Here is an 18,096-nt window from a genome sequence, read left to right as displayed (position 1 = left end):
AGGATCTGAACTAGTTGGGAGTTTCTTTTGGTTCTCATTCATGTTGCTGTTTCATTATATTTTTGGTCATCTTTGATTATTTGCTCATATCTTTTTAAAAATAGACTATTTTTAGAGCACTTTTAGATTTAGAAAAAAATTATGCAGAAAATACAGAGCTTTCTCATAAATTAACTCTTCTCCTTATTTCTCTCTATTATTAACATATTGCATTAGTGTGGTACATTTGTTAGTATTGATGAGCCAATATTGATACAGTATTATTAAAGTATATAGTTCACTTTAGATTTCACTTTTTGTGTTGTACTATGGGTTGTGACAAATGTCATGTATATTGAAGGACATCTTGGTTGCTTTCGATTCTCACCATTATGAGTACAGCTGCTCTAATCTTTTGAGTGTAGATGTTTAGCTCATGTTTTTTCGACTTCAGACCTGGAGGTTGAAATCCGGCATGTTTTCCTCCTTGTAGTATTTGTGATTGCCTCGGCCTGTGGCCAGGGGGCGCTGTTAGCCTGAGACCACGTCTGAAGTGTGGAGGATAGGGTTGAGCTCGCCAGACTTAACTAACACTTGCTCAGAGTTGACTTAGCCTCTGGGTTGCAGAGCTAGTAGAATTGACATTTGCTTTCAGGGAAACCTGACAAGTTTTCTTGAAGCTTGGAGCTGTCTGGTCTGGTTTCAGGTTCCTTTTTTTCCTTTATAGATGGTGGATGGGGTCTTTTGGAGTCACCTTTGTTTTCTGTAAGCTGAGAAATGTACTTAAAATAGGTTTCCATATCTAGGTTCTCGTTGTTTTGTAACAGGAGGGCTATTGGCAGTTTTAAATTCATTATTCTTGCAGAAGGCCTTGGGAATGTGTTTACGTACATATTTAGTAATTTAAAATTTTTTTATGAATTTAGATTCTTTGGAACTTTATCTGTGGAATTCCTCTGATGCTTATGTTTAATCCAGAGAAGATTTCATTTGCCTCTGTGAGACACTTTGAAATACTACATTTTGTAATGATATTAAACAAAGTTTTTGGCTTGAGACTTTTAGGGCTCCTTTATTAGTGGGAATTCTACCTCCAATCTTTAGTGAAAGTGGGCTTGTCTTTGTATACAGGAGCTCAAGAGAGTTGCCCTCCTCATTTTTTTTTTTTTGGTTTTGACCAAGCCAAGGCCAAGACAGGTACCCCTTTGCTCTTCTGTGGGCCACATCTTTCCCTGGTTTATCACTGTGGGCATCTCCTTTAGGTATTCCTAGTTCTAATTGCAGGGTCTCTGATCAGACCTTCTCTCTTGCTTGGGAACCAAGCTTTGTTTCCTTTCTTTCATGTGCATATGTGAGACATATTAAAACTCAGTATCCAAATTATCAGGTACAGAGTGATGCCCTCAAGGTCAACAGTAAATCCAGTGCTTGATTACTGCTTGGAAATTTTGATGTAATTTTATGGTTTCTGGCCTTCGTGTGCTTCCTTCTCTTTACTAAAAGGAGATATTTTAAATATGTTTCTATGACTTTTAGATGCTGTACACTCATAGAAGTTTCTCTGCATACTTTGTCATATTCTGTTCGACGGTTCTTAACAGTGGGGAATTCTTTATTTTGAACCCATATATTTATCCTTTTAATGTCTGTTTACTGACACGAGATTTGCGGCAATGTGGGCCTTATCTGAACCTCTTCCATTTGATTGCTGTCATTTTTCTCCAGTGCAAACTCATTCTTTTAAACATTCTGCTTAAAGCATAATTTCAGTCCATTCACCATCATGCTTATTTGCCTTTGTACATACCTGAATTTCTCATTTTCTTTCTTAAAGCTTGATACCTAGATTCAAATCTAATATTCAAGATATGGCTCTTGCCCTTAAAGAATGAACACACAGAATGGACACCTATAAAACAGTATGACAGAGGTCTGATTCAATACTGAACTATGTGGTACAGAAAATGGAGAGTTCAGTCAGAATAAATGGTTTGTATTTGAAGTGGCTGGGATTTGGGAGCCTTTGAAGATTCTTGGGGAGGGGGATAAGTATACTTTCTTGGAAAGTAGTCTCTCAGAATTCAGAGTGGTTCAGCAGAACAGGAAACTAAAGGTGGGGACCAATTAGAAGCCTCTTGCCCAAATTCAGTTGTGAAGTTATATGAGCATAAACTAGAGAAATAGCTGTAGAAATGCATACAAATAGGTGGATTGAGAAGCTAGGAAAATGGTACATTTGTAGTAGATTAATATAAGGAGAAAAAAGAAACTACAAAGTCACAAACTTGTACATAGCCTAATGATCTATATTATGCAATGAACCAACGGCCAAAGATAGAGACAATATATTGTAAACAGGATGAAATATATCACAATATCAATGGAAACAGCCAGTAGCAGGCAGCATACAATCTAGCCGGCCAGTAGAGATAATAATCCTTTGTGTTTAGTAAATCTTTACAAAGGCTCTAAACACAGGATGATTGGCATTGTTTTAAACCAGCTCATAATGGTCTAACTTCGTGCCTGCTTAGAGAGCAGAAGACCAGATAACACTAACATGGTTCTTCATTTTATTAGTAAAAGGTGTCTCCAATAATATAAAAGTTTTTTTTTCCCTCAGTGGTAAGTTCTGTTTACTTTGGGCAATAAATGTGAATTTATAATTCATCTACTAACAAATATCAGCATATGATCCAAAATTATCCCATTATTGTAGTTGATCTTTTATAAATAGGGAAGATGACGGGATTGATTTGGTCATCCAGTAAGCCCACTGCATCTATAAGCTTTATTACCTATTGTACAGTATAGTGTTTCCAATTATTAAACTTATCTTCTAGGGCATTGCTGAAAGCTTAAAGGCTAGAGTATAACAAGTTGGCAACATCAGTAGCATTACTAATTCATCACATTCAAATACATGTTGACTTCTAAATATAGGAAAGAGGGATTAACACAGGAAACCATATCTGAGTGGGTTAAGTCAGGATTGCCCTTTATATTCATCCACCTCTTTATTAAGGGTTAAGAAGCAGGTCACTTGGGCATCACAGTGCTTCTGAGAGAAGTTCCCACTCATGTTATTTATTTGTGTTGTTAATTTTTCTTCCTAATGATTGTGTGTCTATATTTGTATATATATCTCTACATCTATCAAGGTGATTGCCTAGATATGGTTGCCTACTTCTTAAAAAAAACCCAAAAAACAAACAAACAAAAACAACTTATACCCTCACTGATCTAAAATCTGATGTTTAAACCATCTATTGAGTTTTTACTTTGAAGACTATATTTTCATTTTTCAGGGTTTCTAATTGGTTCTGTCATATCCATGCATTCTAGAATCATATTTGCCTGTTTTTACTTCATAATTTTTGTTATTTTAGTGGATGTATTTATTATATAAGGGACAGAGTTAACTGAAAAACATCCCTGGGGGCTCACTCTGGGTTGTTTGGACAATAAGCTGGCCAGACTGTTTGCCGGAGTGAGGTTGGGTGGAGGTAGGGTGGTTGTTTTCTCTTCTCAGAGGCTGTACCTTAATTTGTGTTCCCATGGGACCTGTGGCTTCTGCCTCTCAGCAGGAGCAGTCTAATTTTTGTGGGCCCCATAGCTGATATGCTTGATCAATTCCTATAAACAACAGGCCCCCCCTAAATCTGGACTGCCTGGTACCCAGGAAGTTTGTGTATACCTTGATTGATAGGTTTCTGTCAAATGTGGCCTGTAAGAAATTACTATGAGGTAGGGAGTGGAGATGGTCACTCGGAAATCTAGACACTCATCCTCATGTTCAGTGGAGTACCCAGAACCTCTCTGTGGGATGATGGAAAGATGGGGGACACATGCTTTCTTTTCTCTTACTGAAGCTTGGCTTGTAGTTTCCCTTTTCCCAATAAAGCTATCCCTTATCCATACTGAGTGATGCTGTGGAGTAATCCTGAGCATGTGGCAACGACAGGGGGGTCCGCCTCTGTAGAGAGATGTTATTTCTCACTTTATTTCTAATTATTTTATACATACTTATGTTTAAAAATCCTTTCAGATTTTTTGATTTTTTACATTTCACTGGGAATGATATAATCTCATTATTGAGTTTTTGTGTTTTCTTTCTTAACATTAACTTTTATCATAGGTATTTGGATTGTAGTTTGCAGATTTATCTTAGTGAGAGAATGAATTTAATTCCTTCCTTTCTTCTCTCCCTCCCTCTCTTTCCTTCCCCTCCATTGCTTGTTCTCCATTTCTCTCTAGGCATACCTTCCTTGTCTGATGGTTTTTCTGTTACCTCCACATTCCATTCCAATATAAAAGCAAAAACTAGTTTTCATTCTTTACTTAGCACATCTGATCTTTTTTCTTTGATAAAGCAAGCTGGCAAGGAGGCAGATCCTTCTAGAAGGATATCTTGAAAGAAAATCGTGCTTTTCCAAGTGTTAGTACTTTGATTCTGCACAGCAGGAAAATAGTTTTACACAAACTTTTTTTCTTCAGCAAAACTTGAGATTGACTGACTTTTGACAAAAGTAACTGGTAGAATGTCTGACCTTCATGGCTTGGTGGAGAAAAGTCCATGTGTTTTAGACAGACTCTTTCTACATGATCTTATCAGTGAAGGACACTGGTAATTGCACGAACTTTTACTCATTAATTTTGGAGATTGCTTTTTTGAGTTTTCTTTCTATGGATTTGTTTTATTGTCTACGTTTTCTATTTTTGTCCCGGACCTCGTTGTATGTTTACTTTATTTATCTAACATTACATATTCCTGTCCCTTATGTCTGAGCTAATGTTCCTGAAGGTGATTGCCAGATGAGTATCATTTAATAAATTCTTTCAGAAACATACATCTGAAAACTAATTTTTGGTTTTGAGCCAAATGCTACTTTATACATCATGATTCTATCTGGTTGTAATGCAAATTCTTATATGTAAAACTTATATGTCCTGAATTTGTTTCTTTGAATTACTTCTGCTATAAGAAAAATTTTCCCTTTTGTCTTCTGGCCTACTTTTAAATTAATACTGTTTTAGCATAAACTTAGTATTTCCCTTCATGTTATAAAGGACAGTTACAGTTGATATCTTGACTTGTTTTTTTCACTTTGATATTTGTTCTTAATTTAATATAAGTTGTAAGTAAGGATTAAAGTTTCTGTATGGTTTCTTTACCTCAGCAAGTGGCTTACAAGGAAATTATAGAAGTTGATTCATTCAAATCAGAATAAGTATGTGTCATTTGGACAGGCATGAACATTTCTGTAATGATTCCTTGCTAACAAGTGAGTCTAAAGAAAATTCTGATTATTTCCTTTCACATTCTATGCACATAACCCCCTCCTTGTAGCCATATCAGGCTGCGCTGTAATGTGACTGCAACTGGGGAGCTTCCTTCATGTCACATAGCAGGTACCAGACAGTCTCTACAGGCTCTGCTGTGTCACAAATGTTTCCGTTTCCTGTATAGTGCTTTGTTATTCAAGGTCACCCTGCTAACTAAACGGTTGCCTGTCCTTACTACATTTTATATAATAGCGGCAAGGGTTATATAAAAAAGTATTATATACGTATATTATGCCATATAAATAAAGTATTATAAAAAATATCATATAAAAAGTATTGTACATTGCTGTGTTATAATGGGATTCTGTTGCATTCTCATGAAAACAGCTATTCGTTTACATCAAACATGCCTATCATCAGTACATTCTTTGTTTTTCCCAGTATTTCTCTAAGCAAATAGAATGCAGTTCAGTGGCACATAGATTTTTGTTACCTTCTTCATCATAGATATAGGTAGTCAAGGATATTTGGGATGTTTTCTAGGATCTCTGATTAAACATTATCAAATACTAATCCACATGACATCAAATGGGTCAGAAAATAACAATATTGTATTTGTCTTGGGACAAAGCGAAAGGAAAACAGTTTTGGAGTAAAGTCAGGAATATGTATTTACCCTCTGGAAGGGAAGGGATTTGGGCCTGAGCTGAGCAAAGTCTGGAGGGAAGTTATCCACCAATAATGACGGACACAACTTCTTCCACAAACTGGGCCAAGTCTTCAAGCAGCCTTAGGTGCCAACCAGGGAAGCGGAGACTGTCAACCATGACCCCATGATGGTCCAAATTAGCTTTACATCGCAAGGTCAGATAAGATCTAGGGCAATTTTAGGGAATTCTGCAACTCCCTAGATATTTTCTAAATGACTAGTATATGTTACTCTTAGATGGCAGTGGAGAAATGCCTGTGCCATCCCACAGTGAGGTTGTCATTCAATTGTCTGAAGGAGGTGACAGATACTATGAAGAGCTTCAACTAAATGATAATCTGATTGGTCAGTAAAGTATAAAAGCCTGAATATATATATTCATATATATGTTTATATAGATATATATACATATATATTCAGATATATGTTTTGGAGGGAGGTGGGAAGGGAAAAGGAAGGCCTTTGACCTCTGAAGTTGGGAGGTGGATAACTTGGTAAATGATGCCACTGATTCAGTTGAATACTGGTTACAGAAAGAGAGGCTAGGGATACAGATGGTGAGCAGAATGCTCTGCAGTCTTGCTGACTTGATGACATTGCTGAGGAAGGACGTCCTTTAACTTCAGTGCAGGGTGGGGACAAAGACGGACATGCACTGAATTATTGTAATCATGCAGTTGCAGGTGCAGGCAGTTCTACATTGTAGGATTTGGAAAAAAAAAATTTTTAAAGCATAATTGCTCTTGTTTAAATGAAGGAGAAAGATCCCCACTAATTGGTGCCAATATTTAGTTCACCATATAGTTTGTACAATATTACTTTTTTGTATCAGTTTTGTTCTTTATGTAAAAGAGTTTCCTTGCCTGATGCAAGATAACTTTTGGAGGGAAACTGTATTCAGTACCAGTATTTATTTAGATATTCTCTATTTGAGTCTCTATTTAGAACCCTGCTGTGCTCCCAATTTCTAGACCCTTTTGGAAATTTCTAGACCCTTCTAAACTATTCTTGCTATGTTGTTTCTGAATTTACTGTTTTATGATACAGTATATATTATGCGATTAAAAATCTAGCTGCTTCTATAAAATCAATTAACTAAGCAGTTTTTAAATATTCCATTAGAAGTAATAAATTTAAACTCTTCTAGATGATAGGAAGCCACTACAATCAAGTGCAAGTACTTTTGGACTGCCATCTTTATTCTTCATCACTGTTCTCCAAAGTATAATTTGGATATCTACTATAAGCATGGCACTGTTCTGTTACACATTTTTTTTTAAGCCTTCTCAACTTTGGGACACTGCATAAAGTTACACTCTACATTTTGCGCCTTACTAATATTTTTTCATTAGAATAAAGCTAGGGCTTTATAGATTTGGCCACTGACCTAGGACCAAAGTTGTATAGGGTATAAAAAATATAACCAATTTTCGCTCTTTCTATAGGAAAACTCTTGGAACACCTTCACTTGGAGCATTTTGGTATTAAAATAAGAAAAAGAGAACTAACGGTAGTTATATAGTTTACATATTTCTTAAATTCCTCTGATTGCTGCTTTTACAGTCATCCAGATGTTCTATTGGTTAATATTTTTGTTTAGTTTAATTACATTGAATTAGTTTCTGAAATTAAAAGGGGCTTTTTATTGAATTCTCCAATGTTGCCTCCAATGTTGCCTTTTGATGACTGCTGGCACTTTTAAATTAAAATAATTATTCTTCATAATTCCCATACTTACAGAGGTTAACATTGTCTATATCTTCCCTTGGGCTGTACTAAAGAGCTTTTCATAATGTAGTATGTTTTGCCTGAGATTACTTTTCTTAAAACAAGACTTTTTCTTCAAGTTGCTTTTTCTTCAAGTTATTGTTTAAAAAGTAGACTTAAATATATCTGCCAAAGTTTTGCCTTTATTTTAAACTGATTTTTTAAAAGTTGACATATATCAGAAAGATTTCCTTTGCCAATCTTTGGATTTGATATTATCCTAATCCGGCTTTGTAGTACAAACTTGGGTTTTTTTGTTTGTTTAATATTTCTTCTCTTACAGAAAAAAAAAAAAGAATATGGTCTTTTAAAAATTCAATCTCAACTTCTGTGAACAGGAAAGGAAATTTAATTTTATTTCTTGCTTTTGCAATTTCTACTTCTCATTAATAAATTACTATTGCTATCAAATAGAAACCCTGTTTGTCTCATTCTCTCACCTCCAGTCTCTTTCCATCTAAATAGTTTTCATTCATATTAGCACTCAGGCTCCTTCCCTCTTCTACACTGGCTTCACTTACACATACAGTTTTTAATTTTATTCTACAACTTTTTAGGATTTACTTAGTGTTAATTGTCTTACACACAATATTTTGCATTTTTTTTCTCTTTTATTTACCTTGGGTGCATTTCAACTGCTTTCATTTTCCTCTTAGAGTTTATTAGGATAGATAGATGACACAACCCTGGATTCTAACAGTAACATTTTGAATGATTTTAGTGTTTATACCTTTTACTTTTTGCAGTTCCAATTCTCTTGAATGAAAGAGACAAGGTAAGAAGGTAATCTCGAAAGAGTATCAGGTCACAATGAAACTGAAAGAGTGGGGTTTAAAGAAAATGGTAGTGAATCACAGAATAAAATGCTAAAGAAAGTTTTGGTGATTATGAGTCATTGGCATGTAAAGCAATTTTAGCACAATGTGTGGTAGATTTTTTTTTTTTTTTTGAGAAATTTAGTGGGAACAATAATCTGAGATGTGAGACTACTTCCCAGGATGGGCAAGAATTCTGAAAGTGCTTGGTAAGCCCCAACTTGGCCATATTTTAAAGAGAATGGAAAGAGTAGAGGGTAAAAGCTGCCCATGCACTTAGAAACAGGGATGAGCAGGGAGAAGAGGCAGGCAAAATGGAATTTTAAAAATCCATACATCAAACCTTTTTTTCTGAGACAGTGGGAAAATAGACAGTTTTGTGGATGACACTGGAAATTTTCAGGTGGAAAAAAGAAATTTCATGTAGGGGACTTTCCATATGTTCAGTAAAGTGGGAGAAGAGGTTACTTGCTAAGGTAGAGGTCAGATTGGGAGTCTCTGTCTTAGACAATGGAGAGAAGCAAAAAGGGAATGCAAAGCTTATTGAGGAGTGGTGAAGGCTCAACACTGATCAGTCGCTCTCTTGCTTGAAATATTTCATCCAAATTTTTTGACTAGCAAGGATAGTATTTTTTCTTTCTTTCTTGGTTTATAGTAATTTTGTGATTTGTCACAGAACACAAAAGAAATAACAGATTGGGATAAATGAAATAATATCAACTGGGTTCATATATTTTTGTTACTTTTTTCCCGAGGTTAGATTTGGATCCCCTTTAACTGAGAGAGCCAAGCACCATCAATATAGTCAGGAGTAAATGGTGTTTTTTTGACCCAGGCTGAACTTGACATTTATCCCAATTGCAATTTTGTACATATTGTAAATCAGGGAAGTAATCAGGGCTCACTTTACTCAATTTCCCACTCTCTTACAACATGCACTGTCAGTTCTTGCCACTTTCTACACTGTTATGCTTGTTCTTTATTTAAGGTGACTTCTTCACCTGACAAATGTCCCCTTGCCCTCCTACATGTCTCTCATGCTTAACTAGTTTTTACCTTTCCAGACCTTGCCTTAAACTTGACTTCCTTCATAATGCTGTCTAAAGCTATAGCGAGTCTCCCTCTCTCTCTCTGACTAGTGAATTCTCAGTACAAATCTTTATTTTTATCTTTCTCCCTATTTTCTTAGGTAGGCTGTAATTTTCTTATGAGAAGGGCCATATCTTTTATTTCTTTTAGATCCATTCACCTTGTCTAGTACCAGGTGTGTATTAACTCTTAATAAATGTTCATGAATTAAATTGTTTGTGACTGGTGTATTATTTTCATATGGTGACTGCAATAGTTAATTAAAATATGTGCGCTCTATATTTGTTTTTATTATATGCTATGGATATTGGTTGATATAATGGAATATTTTTCGTGTTTCAGGTTCTCTTAATCCGCTTCATCAATTTAGTAATTTAAAATATTATTTTTAATTTAAATTTTATTTCCTTTCTTTTATTTTCATGCTTTTGTACATGCTTGGTTGGCCTCACGTCATTAGTCTTTAAGGATGTCATGGTAACCTGGCAGAGAATTCTTGGGTTAAGGTGTTCTTTCCTACCATTTCCGAAATGTTTTTTAGTTGTTATGATAGTCTTCTTCATTCTTTTTTTTCCTGAAGTTCATTCCTGATGATATAATTATACCTTTTGTGCTCTGGGTTTTTACTATTCTTTCTTATATAGGCAATATAAAGCCATGATATGTCTGATATGTTTACCATAAGAAAATGCACTGATGTGTAATAGCTTTTCCTTTTTACCTTAGCCCATGAATTACTATTAATGACATTTATCTTGTAATTTGCTCATTATTAGGAAGTGGTAATTTGCATGACTCATACAAGCCAGAGAATTTTTTTATTGGATAAAAAAGTACAAAGGAAATACTTAAGTCGAATAATAAATTTATTACAAAATAGTTTTAAAATGTGTGTATTACTTATTACAAAGTAAATTTATTACAATGCTATATAAGGCATAAAAATACATATTTGTGTTTATTTTAGGAATCAAACATTTTAAGTCCAGTGCAGGACGGAACAAAGAAACCACAGATTGACAGCAATAAGAGCAATAACTACCGGATTGTAAAGGAGGTCAGTGGAAGTAAAATATTTTTATATGGTTTTATATTTGCATGGCAAAGAATTTTGGCAAGTGTGTTATATTTAATGTTATATTTGTTACATTTACTGCTTTTCTTCTTTTTGAAGATTTTGATTAGGCTAAGTAAACTGTGTATACAGAATAAAAAGTGTCGGAATCAACATCAACGATTACTGAAAAATATGGGAGCTCATTCAGTGGTGTTGGATCTTCTGCAGATACCCTATGAAAAGGTTAGTTCTTCCTTAAAGTTTATTTTTATTTTGATCTAATTTCAAACATATAGCAAAGTTACAATGAGTTTTTTTCCTCGAACTCTTTGAAAGTAAGCATCCAATCTGATGCCTCATCACCCCTGAGCCAGTTAGTGTCTTATTTTCTACAAATCAGGACCCTTTTCTACATAACCACATGACAACCTTCCAAATCAGGAAAGAGTATGACAATTTACTGCCACTTAATTCTCACAAGCCATTCACATTTCTCCCATTATCCCAATCGTGTCCTGTTTGACAAGGAGATCTACTAAGAAACAGGTGCTGTTTTGTTGTCATGTCTATTTAAATCTCCTCATTCTTGAACTTTCATGACATCGAAACTTTTGGAGACAGACCAGCTACTTGGAAGACTGTCTCTTAATCTGAGTCATCTGATATTTCCTCGTGATTAGATTCAGTTATGCATTTTTGGCAGGAATGTAACAGAAATGACGCTAAATTCTTCCCACTATTTTATGGGCGGCACACAATTTTGATTTGTCTCATTACCAATGATGTTCACTCTGATCACTTAACTAAGGTGATCAGAATCCTGGTGTCTGCCAGGATTCTCCCTTGTGAAGTACTCATTTTTCTTTTATAATTAATAAGAATTTTGTGGAGAGGTTCTTTGAAACTAGGTAAATAGCCCATTCTTCATCAAATTTTCAATGTATTCATTTATTTATTTTTATCATTATGGACTTGTGGACGCTCATTTTAGTCAATAGATTCTACTAGGTTTCTATCATTATTATTTTGATTCTCAGATTGCTCCAGATTTGGCCAATGGAGCCCTTTCAAACTAGCTTCTCTGTCCTGTGACTTGTTCTCATAAGTAGTTCCTTGCTCTTTTGCGCATTGAAATGTTCCACGCTCTCCTTTCATTCTTCTTGCTCCAACTCTGGAATGAGCCATTTCTTTAAGTAGCCCCAGTTCTCTTCCAGAGAGAATGGTATTTAGAAGCAAAGTTCTGAGAACTAAGTGTTCTTATTGCTATTGGGGTTTTGCCCCTCCAGTCCCTATAAATAGACAAAGCTAGGGAATATGTGCATGTGTGCACATATAATCACTGATTTATGACTACTCTATAATAACTGATCTGTCATCGCTGCCGCTGCTCATTCTTCCACATGAGTGCCCTCTGCACCCCATTCAGGCTCTGACACCCCCAGGGTGGATGCCCTTTTTATCTCTCTTGAACACCAGTGTGCCATGCCAGGCCTCTTAGTTCATAGAGGCGCCTCCCCACTGGGAGTTCTTCTGTACTGTTCAGCTTTTCAGCGGGAATTGGGTATTCCTGTGGCTGAAGTTTCTTATGTCTTTTTACCATTCCTGGATTATATAAGTAAAGGAAAGTGTTAGTAGATTTTGAAGTAAAAATTTTCCTATTTTAAAATTAGGAATGGAGTTTTTACTTATTATTAGTCTTATTCATCCCATTTTAAATATGAGGAAATGTTTCTATTAATGATCTTAGGCTGTTTGTTTAACTATAAATGGCATAAACTATAGACTCTTAGATTAGGAAAAAAGAAAGCATTAAAATTATTTAATATAAACTACTAATTAAAACATGAGTCCAGTTTGCATCTCTGACACGAACCACATGACAAATAGGAAAATGAACTAGTCAGGCAAAGTTTAGATAGTTTCAGTGATATTGTTAAAAGACCATTTTTAAGAAGAGAACTTTGCATTCTTTGTAAACTTTGAGATTCAAGTTTCTTAATGAGAGTCCTATAAGCAAATGATAGTATTATGGAACTTTGGAAAATGGCAGTGAATAAGGAAAGCAACCTAAAAGTACATGTGCTAAGAAAGAGGGACAAAAAAAAAAAAAAAAAAAAAAAAAACACAAAAAAAAAGAGGGGGAAAAGATTAGGAGAGAAAGCAAAGGGAAAAAGGAAAAAGGAAAAGAAAGACGTGGAAATTGGAGACCAAATCAATAGCAAAGAATGGGCAGAGAAGGGAGAGGAGAGGACAGATATAAGGTCAGAAAAAAATAGAGAAATTTACAGGGTAGGGGATGAGAGGAAAAGTGAGTGAGGAAAAGAAAGAGAATAAGGGCAAGACAGGAGGACAAGGGAACAGGAGCAGGAGCGGAATAGAAGGGACAAGAAGAGGAGGAAGAGATGCTGGGAGAAACAGTGGAAAGGGAGAAGTTTGAGCAAGAGGGGTTATATAGAAGGTGGGGAAAGAGGAGAAGCAAAGTAAAACAAATAAGCAAAAAACCCTGAGAAGACCCAGATACCTAGAAACACCAGGAAAGAGTGGAAATCCAAGAAAGGGAGGAATGAGAGGGATGGCAGCAGAGAAGGGTGGAGAAACAGAGAGGATGGGGCCAGAGAGAGAGAGAAGGAGGACCGAGGGGTTTGAGGCAGAGGCAGGGGAGGAAGAGGCAGATACGTACAGAGATGGGAAAATGAAGTGGATAAGCAGAAAAGTTGGGGAGAAAGCAAGACCGTGAAAGACGGAATTGAGAGTGGAGCAGAACTGATAATAGGAGGAGGAATAAAGAGGCAAGAAACATCTAAAACTGGTGGTAGGGGGTGTTCTGTGGGGGTAACTGGGAGAGTCATAGAAACAGAAAGGGCACAGAGAAAGGAGAATGTAAAACAGTGGCAGGCAGAGAAAAAGTGCACATGCCCCCAAACATTATTTTTTGAGAATACTTTTGCAGTGCTATGTTTGTTTCTCTGTATCACGTGCCTCTCTTTAACTTACAGAATGATGAAAAGATGAATGAAGTAATGAACCTGGCCCATACATTCCTGCAGAATTTCTGTCGGGGAAACCCACAGAATCAAGTTCTCCTTCATAAACATCTGAATTTGTTTTTAACTCCTGGGGTAAGTATTTTAGTGACTTCTTATATTTACAGTAAAGTGTCCATCAAATTAATTTTAGCAGCATTGCTGAATAGAATTTTATGAATCTTCATCACCTCATTTTTTTTCCTTATAGGGGCTTCCTCCCTCAAAGTGAATATTATTTCTATTAAAGAAACATTTAAAGAGACTTGGAAAAAATTACCTGCAAATAACCATTTCATTTATTTGTGTATAGTTTAATGTTAGGAAAATGGTGTGGTAGAACAAAGGACTAACTCTGCAGTGCCATGAGTAAGATAAATACGGAAAACTCGAAGGTGGAGTTTGCTCGGTAAAATATGTATAAGCGGGTACTATGGAAGAGCTAACTTTGAATAACAGATTATTAAATTAATCTCAAGAATACTGTTGCCAACATGTTGATCTTTATGATAATAAGTACCTTTTCCCAACTAAATTTCTTTGTGAGCTCAGTTTTCTTTTAGTGGCGAATGATCTCATTGCATTTATGGTTTTGCATAACATATAAAACTGATCACAAGCAGGGAAATTAGTCTAAGTACTGTAGCTTAGAAAACTGATCTTGTCAGAATTACAAGGGCACGTTCCTCTCTGTTCAGCTCCTTGAAGCAGAAACCATGCGGCACATCTTCATGAACAATTACCATCTGTGCAATGAAATCAGCGAGAGAGTTGTGCAGCATTTCGTGCACTGCATTGAGACACACGGTCGCCACGTGGAGTACCTGAGGTTTTTGCAAACGATTGTAAAAGCAGATGGTAAATATGTGAAGAAATGCCAGGATATGGTAATGACAGAGGTAGGTTCTCGGTTTGTCATTTTGTCAGCTTCACACAAACAACATGCTCAAATAAGTGTTTTCTGTTAACTCAGAGTCAAAGAAAATGCAGCGACGTATATTTGGAAAATAGTTTAATCATGACTACTTAAGCATATATTTTGCTTAAGTCTAGTGAAGTAACATAAGTTGATTTTATAATTTTCTATGAGTGTACTTTTATTTTTGATCCTTAATGAATTTGTGTACTTTAAATGATGATTAAGATCCTATGAAATGTTGCAGATTATTTAGAATGAGAATGAGAAAATTTTATACTTCTAAGTTTTTAACACATAACAAAAATGGATTAAACTATGCTTTTCCAGTGCCTTTTTACTCTGTTCCTGCAGTATAGAATGGGTGCTCTCTGCTACTGTTTGCAGAGTTCTTTAAAGGGAACGAAACTAATTAATAGAAAGTATTCATCAGTGATTTATTACACGTGAAAACTTAGCTGTTTAGAGTAAGTTAAAAATTTAAGAAAAACAAATGAATGAAGTACTTAATTTATTTTGTCATTTTCATTGTGTGATTTATGAAATGAGTAAGTTACTCACTGAGAACCATGTGATATGGTGGAAAGCTGAAAGCTCTTTGAGCCCATTGGGTTAAATCATTGCTCTGTGACCAAATGTTTTTCTAAAGGATTGTATGAATTAAGGCAGCTTTCAAATATAGCTAACAGTTATGTAGTAGATTATATTGTTTTGGGAGATTTTCCCGATATATAATTTAAATTTGGGAATGAGGGTGATTTCTATATTCATGTAATGTGAGCCCTCCTTCCTCACAGAAATGTTAAAATTAATCCAGCATAAAGCTTTGAATTTTTAACATAAATTTTTGTTCTTAAACATTATAATGAACATTTTCACTTGTAAAAGTTACCTTTTTCTTATCTACATTTACATTCACACTAGTTCTTCATTGCCTAGAAATGTGTGGGAATCAATTTGATTTTGTATTCTGATCATAAAGGAAAGAATTACCGTGGGAAAGCAGCAAATACTTAAGTCAGTTGTATGACACTTAGGAGGTGAAGTGTTCCTATGTGTAAAGAAGCATTTGTAATATTATATTGTGTAAAGATATAACACATGTTTTTGGCACATATACATCATCTTCAACGAAACTTTCAAACTAAGCCAAATAATTCTTAATCAATTTAAATATGCTATGAATTTAAATAAAACAAAAAAATTATATTAGCTGTGTTACCCACCAAAATATCTCACATTGGGGTTAGAATATATAAACAAAATAGGAAGGAAAATTTGTGTCCTAAAAGCATATTTGTTTTGTTTCTTTCTCTCTTTTTCAAAGTCTTCTTTTTTCTCTTTATTTCTCATCTCTCTGCTTTTACTGATGCTTATGACATATGGAATTTCCAGAGTTTTATAGAGTTGCGTTTGGCTCAATGTACTTGCTTACTTATTTTGTCACTGTTGCAAGGGATGGGGATACTTTATTCTGCTTTAGTAAAATTAGATTTATGAGATTTCTCATGCTTTGGCAGTAGAGTCTTGCATTTGAAGCAGAGGGAAATAAGTTTATTTGAATATTTTGCAGGTTTAATTTCAGTGGGTAACTCACTGATGAACAATTTACTATCATTAATGTCATTTAATTCTTGCCCCCATCTGCCATTCCTGTAACTCCCCTACTGGTTTTGACAGCATTCATAATTAATCACTTAGCACGTGACTAGAATCTTTTTACCATCCTCCCTTGGTATAGGTTCTCCTTTTGCAATATTATCTCTCATTTTTACAAAGACGTACACGTTTCCAGATAGAAGAAGCCTTCGGCAATAACTATAAGGGTATTTGGACTGCTATATAGACTCTCTTATTATCATTTCAGTTGATAAACGGGGGTGAAGATGTGCTGATATTTTACAATGATAGAGCATCATTTCCCATCCTTCTCCAAATGATGTGTTCAGAGAGAGACCGGGGGGATGAGAGTGGTCCTCTAGCCTACCACATCACCCTTGTGGAGTTGCTGGCTGCGTGTACAGAGGGGAAAAACGTCTACACTGAAATCAAGTGCAATTCCCTTCTGCCCCTGGACGACATAGTGAGGGTGGTGACGCATGATGACTGCATCCCTGAGGTAAGCCTGGCAAACACTTAGGAGCTATAGAATTGAAAATAATTTTTGAAGTGCGTAAGTGCCAGAAGTTCCCGTATTGCTATTTATAATGAGATAGTATATTTAGTCAGAGAATTGTGCTTAGTTATATAATTATGAAAATTTAAAAAGAACATTAAAAAGTTTACTTTCTTAGTTCTATAAGAAGCTATGAAAGACTATAAATCTTTTTAAAGTATAGGCATTGGAAGCTACTACAGGAGTCTCTGATTTCTAACTGCGGCAATGTGAACAAACTGAAAAATTTACTTGTAACTTCTAGAATATTCTTGAGAATGTAAAAAAACGTTTCGTAAATAATTCACAGTGATTGATAGGAAAGGAAAGGATCATCTATACGACTCTGTAGGTTTACTTTGCTTTATTCAGACATCATCTTTTACCCTCTGTCCTAGTTTGGCTCTGATGGCAGGAAAAAAACTCATTACAAACTGCTCATCTGCCGATAGGATTAATGAGGTTTCCAGGAATGCACATTGTACTGATGTCTTTCTTTTCCTCTGTTGTGTACTGTTGCAAAGTTCATAAATGTGCGATATGCTGAATATGATATAAATCCAAACATTTTAAATCACGGTAACGTAAAAAGTTGTCAGGTTAGGTTAACTTCCTGACTTCCAAATAGTCTGATGTAGTGATGACCTTGAAAGTGTAATTTTGTGGAATTATTGACACCTCAAAACAGGGGTACTTTATGACTTTGTTGGTTTGAAAGATGGCAAAGAAAAGAAGCATAGCATAGTGATTAAATCCATGGTTTCTGTTTTTATTTGAGGTCTTGATTCTGACCATGCTTATTCCCATGTGCAATTCTCTCTGACAATACCACTCTTACCTCTTGTGTACATCTGCTTCACTCATCTTCATTCTCAGACCTTGATTCAGGCATTATCCTCTCAAGGAAGACTTCCCTAGCCTCCTGCAATAGAGTTTATAATTTAAAATTTGACATTTGCATTTTATTAGTTAATAAATATCTGTAGCCCTCACATCCTCTCCCAAGATTAGACACTCAATGAGGGTGAGAACAAGATCTGTTTCTAATTTACTGTTATAGTGTCTGAGCCTGAGCCTACACTTGATAAATATGTTTTGCATGAATGAACAAATGAATTAAAAAAAATGAGTCGGAAACCTGGACCCACTCTACTTCTTAGCTGTGTGACAAACTGCAAACAGGTTATTAACCTTTCTCATCTTCAATTGTCACAATTTTATAGTGAAATAATTATAGTATGGACCTGATAGGATTCTTGGAGGATGAAATTAAGTAAGATATTACATATAAAATGCTGAA

General features: G+C 35.3%; 1 protein-coding gene across 1 annotated transcript in view; it reads left to right on the top strand.

Annotated features, from left to right (window-relative positions):
- Window positions 1-18,096, top strand: part of ITPR2 (inositol 1,4,5-trisphosphate receptor type 2) — a 437,650-nt gene that overhangs the window by 186,657 nt on the left and 232,897 nt on the right. Inside the window, exons 24-28 of the mRNA XM_011363170.2 lie at window positions 10,613-10,702; window positions 10,820-10,945; window positions 13,699-13,821; window positions 14,424-14,624; window positions 16,509-16,760. Coding sequence (XP_011361472.1) covers window positions 10,613-10,702; window positions 10,820-10,945; window positions 13,699-13,821; window positions 14,424-14,624; window positions 16,509-16,760 — 792 coding nt within the window. The remainder of the gene's footprint in view (window positions 1-10,612; window positions 10,703-10,819; window positions 10,946-13,698; window positions 13,822-14,423; window positions 14,625-16,508; window positions 16,761-18,096) is intronic.

Source organism: Pteropus vampyrus, unplaced genomic scaffold, assembly GCF_000151845.1.
Source record: "Pteropus vampyrus isolate Shadow unplaced genomic scaffold, Pvam_2.0 Scaffold82, whole genome shotgun sequence".
NCBI classification, from domain to species: Eukaryota; Metazoa; Chordata; class Mammalia; order Chiroptera; family Pteropodidae; genus Pteropus; species Pteropus vampyrus.
The sequence above is the reverse complement of the archived record's forward strand: the minus strand, read 5'-3'. Positions and strand labels throughout refer to the sequence as shown.